General features: G+C 39.8%; 1 protein-coding gene across 1 annotated transcript; it reads left to right on the forward strand.

The window, feature by feature from the left end:
- The first annotated feature begins 5,771 nt into the window (after positions 1–5,771).
- Positions 5,772–11,967, forward strand: LOC138214734 (sodium-dependent neutral amino acid transporter B(0)AT1-like). Its single transcript, XM_069176514.1, has 12 exons — positions 5,772–5,970; positions 7,338–7,478; positions 7,600–7,737; positions 7,828–8,009; positions 8,101–8,211; positions 8,301–8,413; positions 8,526–8,654; positions 8,772–8,928; positions 9,887–10,091; positions 10,221–10,380; positions 11,514–11,676; positions 11,785–11,967. Exons 1-12 carry the CDS (start codon positions 5,772–5,774, stop codon positions 11,965–11,967), a joined length of 1,881 nt encoding a protein of 626 aa, XP_069032615.1.
- Positions 11,968–12,259: the final 292 nt, after the last annotated feature.

The raw sequence follows: 12,259 nt of genomic DNA on the forward strand, positions 1-12,259 counted from the left end.
AGAACACTGGGAAAATTTCTTCAAACTTAGTATAAAGGTTTACTTTGTAACCAGGATAAACTGATTCGATTTTGATGGTCTAAAGTTAAGGTCACTGTGACCTCAAATCAACTTAATCTAATGAACATTATATCTCAGGTACGCCTCGAGGTAATTTCTCCAAATTCGGCACCAACGTTCACTTTGCCTCAAAGATGAAGTGATTGGATTTTGTTGGTCAAAGGTAAAGTCAGTGTGACCTCACATATTTTCATTCATATGAATGCAATTTTTCCTAAACACCTGTAAGGATCTACTTCAAATTTAGCACAAATGTTCACTCTGACTCGGTTTTGGTGATCAAAGGTCAGAGGTTAAGGTCAACATGACCTCACATCCATCCTCTCCATTCGTCCCGTTCCTGTGAATACGATGTCTGAAGAACTCCTGAAGGTAAATTCTTCAAATTTGGCACAAACTATCATTTGTACTCAAGGATTACTCCCAAAACACATTTTTGGCCATAACTAAATAATGCATATGCTAATTATGACAACATTTCACACAATTATCAAAAAGGATAAATTGATGGTTGGATTTTTTTTTTTTTATCCAAAAGGTCACCTTCACTGTTACATCAAAATGCTCTGCAAAAAAAAGTTTCATTCAAGAACAGGGGGAGATCGTGACCATATTTCACATTTGGTTAGACATTGAATTGGTGACCTTCTCTGTCCATCTAGAAACTGTGGTGATTGTATAGCTCTTCTGTCCTGTCAGGATTAAAGATGTCTGTGAAGCGTTAGTTTTAGAGCTCATAGCTTCTTTGCAGCAAAATCAATATTTTAATCATTATCCACTGTCAATTAGCTTTTTTAGTAAAGAATAAAAACACCTCAAGGAAACAAAGTTGCAAATAACCTTACAATGTAATAACGCTGCAACTGAGTGGCCTCTGGAATTCTGGAGAACTGGGTTGGTTTCTCACTTTGCTGAACTGGTAATGCAGTGTTGTGTCTGTTGTGTCTGTAAAATAAAACAACCGTTATTTCAATATAATTATACAGCAAAATATATTACAACAATAAATTATATTAAACAGAAAACCAACTACGTCCATCTCAAAGTTAAAACAGATGCCTAAGTCTGCCGCTCTCATAGTGGCTCTCTCAGCACACACCGAGTCAGACAACCACGGAGCTGGGGAGGACTTGTGGGCCTGTCCTAACATAAGAGGACAGAGAGAATCAAGAGAGGAAGACAGAGTAGAAAGGAGAGTGTCTGTGGCAGAGTTAGGATGCATGAGGGAGAAAGAGTCAGTTGAGGGAGGGCAGATAAAACAGAGGAGGCCAGAAGGAGGGAGCGAGGGAGCGAATGTTGTGACGGACCGGTACAGAGTCTGTTGATGTGGTCAGGTTGTCAGTTTGAAAGAGTGGGAGAGAGTAAGAGATAAAGAAGTGGTCGGAGACATGAAGTGGAGTTACAGTGAGGTTAGATGTGGAGCAGTTTCTGGTGAAAATATAGTCCAGGTGATTACCGGCTTTGTGAGTGGGAGGGGAAGGACTGAGTGAGACAGCAAAGGAAGACAGGAAAAGTAATAGGTCAGATGACTTCTCAGTCTGGATGTTAAAGTCACCCAGAAGGACAAGCGGAGGGCCATTTTCTGGGAAGTTTGACAGGAGGACGTCTAATTCATCCAAGAAATCTCCCAAAGGACCTGGAGGACGGTAGAGAACAACAATGTTTAATTGTACCAGATGAGTAACTGTCACAGCATGAAATTCAAAAGACAGTGGGGTAGAAAGTGGAAGTGGGTACGGAGAAAAACTCCATTTGGGGGAGATGAGTAAACCTGTACCACCAACCCTACCAGTGGGTCTGGGTGTGTGGCTGAAAGAGAAGGCAGAGGAGAGAGCAGCAGGGGTGGATGTGTTGTCTGGTGTGATCCAGGTCTCAGTGAGAGCAAGGAAGTCAAGCGATTGCTGGATAGCAAAGCTATAGATGAAGTCTGTCTTGCGGGTAGCTGACTGGCAGTTCCAGAGTCCCCCTGTGACGAGGTGTTGGGTTATAAGTGGAACGGGTGGGATAGATAACAGAGGAAAGGTTACGGTATTGGTGTGAACGAGTGTGATGCCTATAGTATCTACGTGTAGATATATGCACAGGCACGGAAAGTACACACATATTCAGATAGCAGTCGTTATACTCAGCGTCCCCCGAAGACTCCAACGAAAGACTCCTTTGTCTTTATCCTCTGAGTCTTCATACGACGAGCCCTCACGGACACTGAAGCTGACGCTTCAAACACTTGCTGGTTTTACAACAGGGTTGGCTACAGCTCGTCAGACAAGTTAGGCCTCCCGTCACCAGGTGTTACAAATGGGCAGCAATAGAAACCCGCCACTGATTTCTAAACAAAAAAACTTTCCACACAGTCTCTAAATTTTGTCACAAACTGGTCCCGAAGAGAGTCTATTTACCTCAAAAGGTAGAAAGTAAAATAGAACTTCGTCCTTAATAGAATTTGAATTAAAGACCAGCAGTTTAACTCTAAACTTGTTCTTTTTGACTCACAGTTACTTGAGTGAAAACAAGAATCCTATCATATACAATTCCAGCTACCAAAAACCGTACAAGCTTCAGCAGTCTAGATAGCCTAAAACAGCAGATGCAATAATAAACTTTAGCAGAGACGCGTATTTAAATATTATACTTTGCCTTAGTTCAAGTGATCCAGCTGTATGTCGTCCCCCAAAAGTAAAAAATACACACAGATGAGTCTTTAACAGCGATGGTGAAGGATATGAAAAATATTAACTGACCACAACGATACAATAGCAAGAAATAACGTGTGAACCCTTTGCAATTAACTTCTCTACATTAATTGGAAATTTTTGATCTGATCATTGAAGTCAGCAGACAAACACAATGTCCCCAAGATAAATAGAAACAATTATAATTATTGGCGTCTTTGTTGAACACGTCAATTATATTTCCACTTTGGCAGCTACAAGGTAAAACAACTATTTGTGTTGTCTGTGGATCAGACATGTACAATGTTCAGAAACACTTTTGGACTTTGTCTACCCAAAATGTGGATTTTGTGAAACTGAAGGTTTTACTGCATAACCCACTGTCTACTGAGCTTCACTGTGACATGATCCTGTAAGATACCTTGATAAACTTGGAAATCATTTAACCCTGACGATGGTGAAATGACTGATCTGACCATCTTTAAGACAAATTCATACATAGATACAGATTGTTCCCGGGGGCTCATTTATTTTTTCTTGCCACCATTTTCAATTCAGTCAAATTGATTATACTATTTTGTCTTTGTATTAATAACCAAACCAATTAAACTAAAGCGGACTGATGTGATACATAGTGCTACAATGTGCATTAAATATCGTATCAACTAATAAGAAGTAACTTAACAACTAATAACAATTATTAATATGTTTTATTGCTCTGGAAAAAAGTGAACTTTGTCTCTTCCTTGTTTTGTTCACTTGGGCAGCTGCCAAACTATTATCCTTTAATGATTCACAAAAATAACAATAAAGCAAGATAAACCTACACATGGTATACCTGCCCATAGGCTGTCTTTCTGACTCCTATAGATAATTCATCACCAGATATAGGTGCACCACTGTAGACAACATGAATGTGCAAGTTGTGGGGTTTAGGCTTTAAATCTCCAGGCTCACATTTTCATCGATGAGATAAATAATGCAACAACATTTACTTAGATGGAAATAACAATTACATATAAATTATTCATGTAACTTTAAAAACACTGTCAAAAACTGATTTTGCCTCCTTCAACATGCATCTATGAGTACCCAAATACTCCATTGCTAAAATCCAGACAATATAGGTGATGGGTAATTCATCCTAGTTTAATAATATGACCATAAAAATCTGCATTGATTTAAAGCAGCATACCTTGTTTTAAACAAATATTCCACTCCCTATTTTTTTTAGAATAAAATTACCATTTATTATCAGCTGCCTCTAAATGAACAAACTGTGTAAATCTGAGTATTCAGCCACATACAGTGGTACTCCCTGTTTGGACTGAAGACTGAAGAAATGTATTCAATGGTTTTTAGTGAAGGGGAACATAATGTAATCCATTAGAGTGAGCGAGTCCTAATGTAGTCCTCTTACCTTTTCAAAGCTAAACAGTTTTACTCTAACCAAAAGGTTATGTCTCAGCCAGGAAAAAGGGGTGCAGCTCTTGTAAGCAAAGAATATGTTATAAAATGATCACATTCCTCCTAAAAAAGGGTCCATTTCAAATCAAGATATAGCAGAACCGTTATGATATCTTTTTATGTTATGAACAATGAAGAAGCCAAACACATACTTTCACTGTGAAACATGTTTAATTGAGGTTTACTGGGCAACATACAAGATAAGGAACATTTGTGAATTCATTATTTACAAATAGGGAGACAAATGTTTTCACTAATTTCTTGAAGAAAGAGGTTCCCTTCTTACATTGTACGTTCGCGGTATGTAGGTCCGCGCATTAGCCAACTGGAAGTACAAACTGCTGCCTCAACGAGAACAGAAAGACAAAACACAATCTGGAAGATAAAGTCTGGAGCACGTGACAGCTGCATGTCTTAATCAGAATCAAATGTCTTTACCAGAGTGTCACGAAAACATGCTCATTGTTAGAAACGTAAGATATTTATACTTTGTCTTTGATGTGTGGTCCTTTAATCAAACATATTAATCTAGTAATATACAACACCTGAGAAGAAACCTGAAATAGTGAAGGTCTAAACATCTGACCAGCTCAGTTGATTAAAGGTTTTAGTGCTGAACAAAGTTGCAAATAACTTTACCATGCAGCAAGGCAGGACGTCTTAGCGGCCTCTTTGTTTCTGCAGTACTGGGTTCCCCATTTTGCTGAACTGGTAATCCCATGTTGCGTATGTGATCTGTTTATATGAGGCATTAGTCATTTTAATATAATAAACAGTCAATTCTATTACCCCAATGAATATCATTAAACAGAAAACAAGGATGTGTTTACAATATGTAGAATGTACAATAGCGGGTTAATGATTAAAAATGCTAAAACAACAGAAAATATTGTTTATTGTCAGTTTTAAGTTGTAACTTAATCGGAACTTTGCTCTAAAAAGACATCATCCTACCTTCAGTTCTCTGTGAACCCAATGGCATGTTTTGTCAGCAGGTACAAAGGTTTTTCTTGGTCTCCTTTGAAGTCTGATCTTGTGCTCCAAGTAAAAGTCTACTCAGTGAAAGGTTACCCCAACCACACAGTAAGCCATAACCAGCCATTTCTCATCATATGATCCCACTTCATAATATTGTTGGAGCAACAACTGCGAGGAGGACTCTGTTGTCATTTTCATCATCAGTGGCTGCATCTCAAAATAGCCTGTAAAGGTTACCTATACCATAGTCAGCTCCAGGGCCAGATAATAACATGACTACTGCACAGATAACGGTTATAAAGTAGGGGCTACACGTGACGCAGACGTTAGACAAGTGGATTCAAATGCAAGATCTCAATGTATGACAACGTGGCAGTGTTTTATGTTTAATGTTTGATGAAGGTGATTGACGGTAAAAAAAAAAAAAAAAAAAAAAAAAAAACAGGAGGGCAGAGCAAGCATTTGCTAATCCATTAACAGAACGAGATAAAATGTAAGATCATAAAACTGTTTCAGCTTTGCCAGGTGCTTACCATAAGCCCTCACTTTGACTTCCAACAGCAAAACGGTAACAACCCTCTTCCTGGAGTTGCCATGAGACTGGTACTTCCTAACCCAGGACTGGATCTCCGGATCCCTAGCTATGAGGACCTGGAGAGGATGGAAAAGGAGGGGTTTGGGGACAGGCCAAAGTGGGACAACAAAGCCCAGTACATCTTAACCTGCGTCGGCTTCTGCATTGGGATTGGGAATGTGTGGCGATTCCCTTACCTGTGTCAAACTCATGGAGGAGGTAAGCTCAGATAAAAATAGTAAAGGGACCTATTAGGCCTATCTTCAATGATTGTTTGAAATAAAAAGTTAACATGGTGGCCAGAAGTTCCCAGGAAGTGTTGAAAATGTAAAATATAACTTTACTTTTAGGTAGTGCTATTGCTTGAATGCTCTTAGCAGTCGAGCTCTCTTAAGTGGTTCTACAGAGCCAGTAAGCAATAACATGTCAGCAAAATGTAATGGTTTGGAAATCTGGGACGCTAAATTACATTAAACAATTAATAAACCCTGTGCACAAAATTTGATCAAACTTAATCACAGATAATTGAACAGTAGATGAGCACAGTGTCAGCAAACCAAACAGACGAAGGAGCAATGTACGCTGAGGAGGATGCCAGAAGCCTGGAAATGAGAAAGAGAAAGATGGCCTAGAAACAAAGTCTCGTATCCACTTAGAGGCCCGGGACAGAAATCAAAGGGAGGAGCACATAATCCACTAAACTCTTTCTACTATCTACCGGCAGGGAGAAAACACAGCAGAACCAGAAACAGTAGTAATTGCATGGAACTAGTTCTGAGTCTGTAACCCCTTAGGTGGTTGGAGCCTGAAAGTCTGACGCTGTTGTCTTTACAAAATAGTTAGGTTTGGTCTGTTTTGGGACCAGCTGGGAGAACATCACATACCTAATGGCCTTTGTATCGGGTGATCACCAGTAGCGCAGCCCATTAGAAGGCGGAACGGCAAACGGCCGTGACGTCACCCATTAGTTCATTAACTGACCTTTTTTGCCAGAAGTGACTTCATTGGATGGAGAGACGGGTGGATCTGAGAATCCAAGGCCACGACACCGGCCCCCACCAACTGTATACAAATCAATCAAACCTGGCACAACCTCCAAACACACCTCTCTTTGAGGCCGAATATATCTAATTAATCATGAAATTGTTTTCAGAGGGACCACCACAACACTGATCAGAAGGAGTGAATTTAGTTAATGACACCATATTGACTTGTGGAAAAAATCTTTTGACTGTATTTTGCGAGAGAAGTTGACACTTTTTGCATGGGAAGTTTTGTAAAGCCAGCCCCCCGTGGCCCTCAGTGGTACTGCACTTTATGGCACTTCTGCATTGGCCTCACTTTTCAGACCCCGGGGCTATGTCCATTTTTATGTACAGTCTCTGTTACCTGACATAACAATAGTGCTACCTCCAATTTGGTCGGTCAGCTCAAAGAACCAACGGAGGTGGGGGTTAGTAGAAAGTGAAGCTCCTTAGATGAAAGTTACTTTCCACATCCAGACTTTATTTGCCTGCTAAAGCAATTTCTTATTTGAGATATTAAAAAAGATCCAAATTTGATACTGACCATTCAACATTTTCCAGGTGCATTTTTGATTCCCTACGTGATCCTGCTGGTGATTGAAGGAATGCCTCTCCTGCTGCTAGAGTTTGCAATTGGCCAACGTCTCAGGAAAGGCAGCGTTGGGGTGTGGCGGTCCATCAACCCTTATCTGACCGGTGTTGGTAAGTAATAAACTCTATAAAAAGCAGAGGTAAAAAAAAAAACTTGGCACAACAGAAACAGAAAGCTGTTAACATAAACATCCGTCTCTTTGTGACGTAATTTAATGATGCTTTCCTTCAGGTATCGCCTCCATGCTGGTGTCTTTACTGATTGGACTTTACTACAACACCTTAATAGCCTGGATCATGTGGTATCTCTTCAATTCCTTTCAAGACCCACTGCCCTGGACCCAGTGTCCACTCAATGAAAACAGGACAGGTATTGGAAACTACTGGTACACAAACTGATAGTCAAACACATAAATCCCCCAAACTCTACTCAAACCAGCTGATTTTGATACTTTTCCAGGATTTGTATCCGAGTGTGAAAGGAGCTCCACCGTGGATTATTACTTTTATCGAGTGACTCTGAACAGTTCGACCTCTATTGCTGACTCTGGAGGAATCCACTGGCCTATCGTAGTCTGTCTGTTAGCGGCCTGGACAGTCATCTGTATCTGCTGCATTCGGGGGATTGGTACTACAGGAAAGGTTTATTGAACCTGCGTCAAACACTAAGCATTACTCAATCACTACTGTCAGTATTATTTTCATATATTTTTATATCTTGTCATGACTTCAGGCAGTGTACGTCACAGCCATCCTGCCATACATAGTGCTGGCCATCTTCCTGATCCGAGGACTGACTCTTAAAGGCGCCATGAGCGGAATAAAGTTCCTCTTCACGCCAGACGTATGTTTCCAATTTCTATCATATAAAAAGCATATTACAATTTGTTATAATGCGAAAACCCAGTCACACTTTATGTCTCGCTTTTGCAGATGGATGAGTTGATGAAACCAACAACTTGGCTGGATGCAGGCGCTCAGGTCTTTTATGCCTTTAGCTTGGCATGGGGAGGCTTGATCTCCTTCTCAAGCTACAACCCTATTCAGTAAGAGTTCCTGTTGTGTTTTCATAACCACATAGCACTTTGTCTGAAATTGAACTCCCCTTTATTATTAACAGTCTGTTCTCAATATCTTGCCTTTCCTTCTTTCTCCAAGCAACAACTGCGTGCAAGATGCCGTTATCCTGTCTGCTATAACTGGCCTCACCTCAATCTATGCTGCCACAGTCACCTACACCATCATTGGCTTCAGGGCCACTGAGAAATTCGACACCTGCATCAGTGAGTGAGTAGTAACAAAACAAATCTAAATCAATCAAAAACACAAATTTAAACACCAATTAAAATTTGTATGCTAATCCCAGTAATCCAGAGTCACTGATCTCACATATTTTCTCCCCAGAAACATCATGAGATTATCAAATGCATTTGATCTTCCTGAGGACAGCATCACCATTAACAACTACGATGCAGCTTTTACTCATCTGAACAGCTCCTATTCTGATATTATTCCTGGACTGGACATCAGAACCTGTGACATGCAGAGACTTCTCAGTGAGGTGACTGCTGTGATGAAGATCTATCAAGATTCCCCTATTACTGTTGTTTTTAAGCCATGTGTCTCCAGATATGGCGGAGACACAAGGTTGTCTTTTTGTCCTTGTGGCTGTCTGTCTGTTCCATTCTTGTGATCGAGATATCTCAAGAACACCTCGAGGGAATGTATTCAAAATTGGCACAAACATTCACTTGATCCAAAGGATAAATGGGTTAGATTACGTTTACTTGGTCCCAAGGATGAATTAGTTAGATGTACATGGTCAGAGGTAGCTATGAGCTCATGTCAACAAATTGCCTTGAACCCAACATCTCAGGAAATACCTGAAGGGAATTTCTTCAAAATGGGTACAAATGCTCACTTGGTCACAAGGATGAATTGGTTCGATTTGAATGGTTAAAGGTTTCTGTGAGCTCATGTCCATTCTCTTGAAAGTGATATCTGAGGAACGCATTAAGCGAAATTCTTCAAATTTGGCAAAAACTTTAATTAACCTCAAGGGTGAACTGTTAAGATTTTGGTGGATGAAGGTCAAAGGTCACTGATCTCGCCATCTGTGGCATGACTCAAGAATTATTTTGCCAAATATGACAAAATTTAACACAAATTATTTATAGGATAAAATGGTGAAGTGACATTTGATATATATCAAGGTCAAATGTCAACTTCACAATGACATCATAAAGTTCTGCAAAAACCCTTTCCTGTCAACACCATAACTCTCTCTCTGATTGTGACCATATTTCACATTTGGTCGGTTACCGAATTGGTGATGCCAATCTTTAGTGTCCATCTTGAAACTGGTGATTATCCATCCATATTTGAAACATTGTCTGCTCTTGATTAGCTTTATTGGCCAACCATCTAACCGCATATAGGTGAGGTGACTGTTGTGATGTAGATCATTGAGATTCCTACGCTATCATTGTTTTTTACTCTCATCTGTGCTGTTTGTTCAGGGAGTGGAGGGAACAGGTCTGGCTTTCATCGTCTTCACAGAGGCCATCATTAAGATGCCTGGTTCCCCAATCTGGTCTGTCCTCTTTTTCATCATGCTTCTCTGCTTGGGACTCTCAACCCTGTTTGGCAACATTGAAGGAGTGGTGATGCCCTTGAAAGACTTGAATGTGTTACCTCGAAAATGGCCACACGAAGTAGTAACTGGTAACTTGGCTTTGAAAAATAATCTGCTCAATTAGTTCTTACATTTTTCACCAATAAAAGAATCATCTTGTTTGTCTCTGGATTGTGTTGTAACACCATCTCCCTTGTGTTTGTGCATGTGTGTTTCAGGAGTTACATGTTTTGTCTCCTTCATCATAACCCTCCTGTTTGCGCAGAATTCAGGAATTTATTGGGTGACTCTCTTTGACAACTTTGCTGGATCTGTTCCACTACTGACCATCGGATTGGCTGAGATGATTGCTGTTGTTTACATCTACGGCATAGACAGGTTAGTGCAGAATTACCGCATAAGCAGCCACACATATGTGCCCTGTCTTAAAAAGAATATCCTGTTGCCATCTTTAAAAAAAAAAAAAACAATTGAAACTATTGAAAACATGACTTTGACTTAATTGATTACTATCTTTATACTGCATTTTTCCGATAGAGGTCTTTCATGTATATTTTTCAAACTAAACTCTATGTTCTGTCTTCGCTGCGCTGCTGCTGCTATTTTTTCCAAGACACCTCTGTAAAAGAGATAATGCTTTCATTGTTTTCACATTTTTGAACCGTCATTAAGACATAAGATATTGAATAGTTCATGTGACTGTCGTCTTTTCTTAAAAAAAATATTTTCCCTCGTTTTTACCGGTGCCTGGTAGTAACTCATTATTACTGCCAGAAGGTGGAGGTAATGCACCCAAAAGCTGTGTGCTAACTAGCTTGGCACTGCCCTCCTATCACTCACAGCTTCTGTTTTTCATGTGATTATTGTCTGGGAACATTGTTTCATGAAGCCTTGCTCAGCAACTCTTAAGGACCAATCATTGAATACTAGGGTGGGCTAAGTGCAATGGCGTTGAAGTCCAGTGTTTCTTTGGAAATGTAGTTCTAACAATGGCAACAGTGGCATCGCTAGATGATACAAACAGTTGTAGCAACACTAGCAAATATCAAGGAACAGAAACCGGAGCAAGAACAATGCTTATTGTTTGCTTAACTTTACAAAGTCTGCAACAGTCACTTACTGACATGGCATTGCACTCTGCTAAGATTGGGGGAGTTTCTTTACTGTTTACAGCTTGTTCAGTTTTGATGCACAACATAGTTGGTCATAGTGGTCAGTGCCGATTGGTTAAAGGCTGCTCCAATAGTTTCAAAATTAACTCGAGCTTGGAAACAATCTCCGATGGAGCGTGGCCAGGGACAAAGAACGTGTCTGTAAAAACATGTGGCGCTGTGATATTAAATACTCGTAGAAAATAGGGGGAAGACTACTGCAGCTGCCAAAAAAGTGTTAAATAATAGTCAAATGGCCAGCAAATATTGAGTTGTATTTTTGCTTACAATGCCTACACTTATTTCCAAATGAAATAAAGTTATACATTGTAATTCAATTAAAACCCTCCTACGTTGCAGGTTCAATGAAGACATAAAGTTCATGGTCGGACACAAGCCTTCCATCTTCTGGCAGATTTCATGGAGGCTCATCAGTCCTCTAACCATCCTGGTTATCTTGGTTTTCTACTTGGTGACTCAAGTCCAACAAGAGCTCACCTATCAAGTCTGGGACCCCAACTCTGTAAGCTCTAACAAAAAAATATATGTGTTCATGTTTACTGTTGGTGTATCAGATCAGATACAGAGATACATTTGTGATGTGTAATGGTAACTGCTTTATGTTTTACAGGAGGAGTTTCCATCTCTGGCATCGGTACCGTACCCTTCATGGATCAACGGCGTTGTCTTTCTTTTGGCAGGAGTCCCCAGTCTGGCAGTGCCATTGTATGCGTTGTGTCGGCTGGTCTTTGTTTGCTGCAAGAAAAAGATCAAATCCATTGACAATATTCGCCAACTTTCTCAATCTGATTAACAATTCAGACTACAGTTAAATGCAAGGCCATTGAATTTGTTGTGTTGATGAATGGAAAAAGTTATTTGAATTGCAAACAGCTGTTTCCCTTTTCACATTCATGCACATGTTCTTAAGACACAATATTCAACTTTTAATGATGCACTTTAACACATTATTTACATTGCTGCTCATGTTTTGTGCAGTTTCATGTTTGTTCCACAATATACCTTGTATCTTTTTTTTACAGGAGGTGAATACAGAATATACTGTTTCCTATCTGTAGTCTATACCAAAAGAAATGTTAAATCAA

The sequence above is a fragment of the Embiotoca jacksoni genome, unplaced genomic scaffold (assembly GCF_022577435.1).
Source record: "Embiotoca jacksoni isolate LCO1_2020_lvr unplaced genomic scaffold, fEmbJac1.0.p SCAF_7, whole genome shotgun sequence".
NCBI lineage: Eukaryota > Metazoa > Chordata > Actinopteri > Embiotocidae > Embiotoca > Embiotoca jacksoni.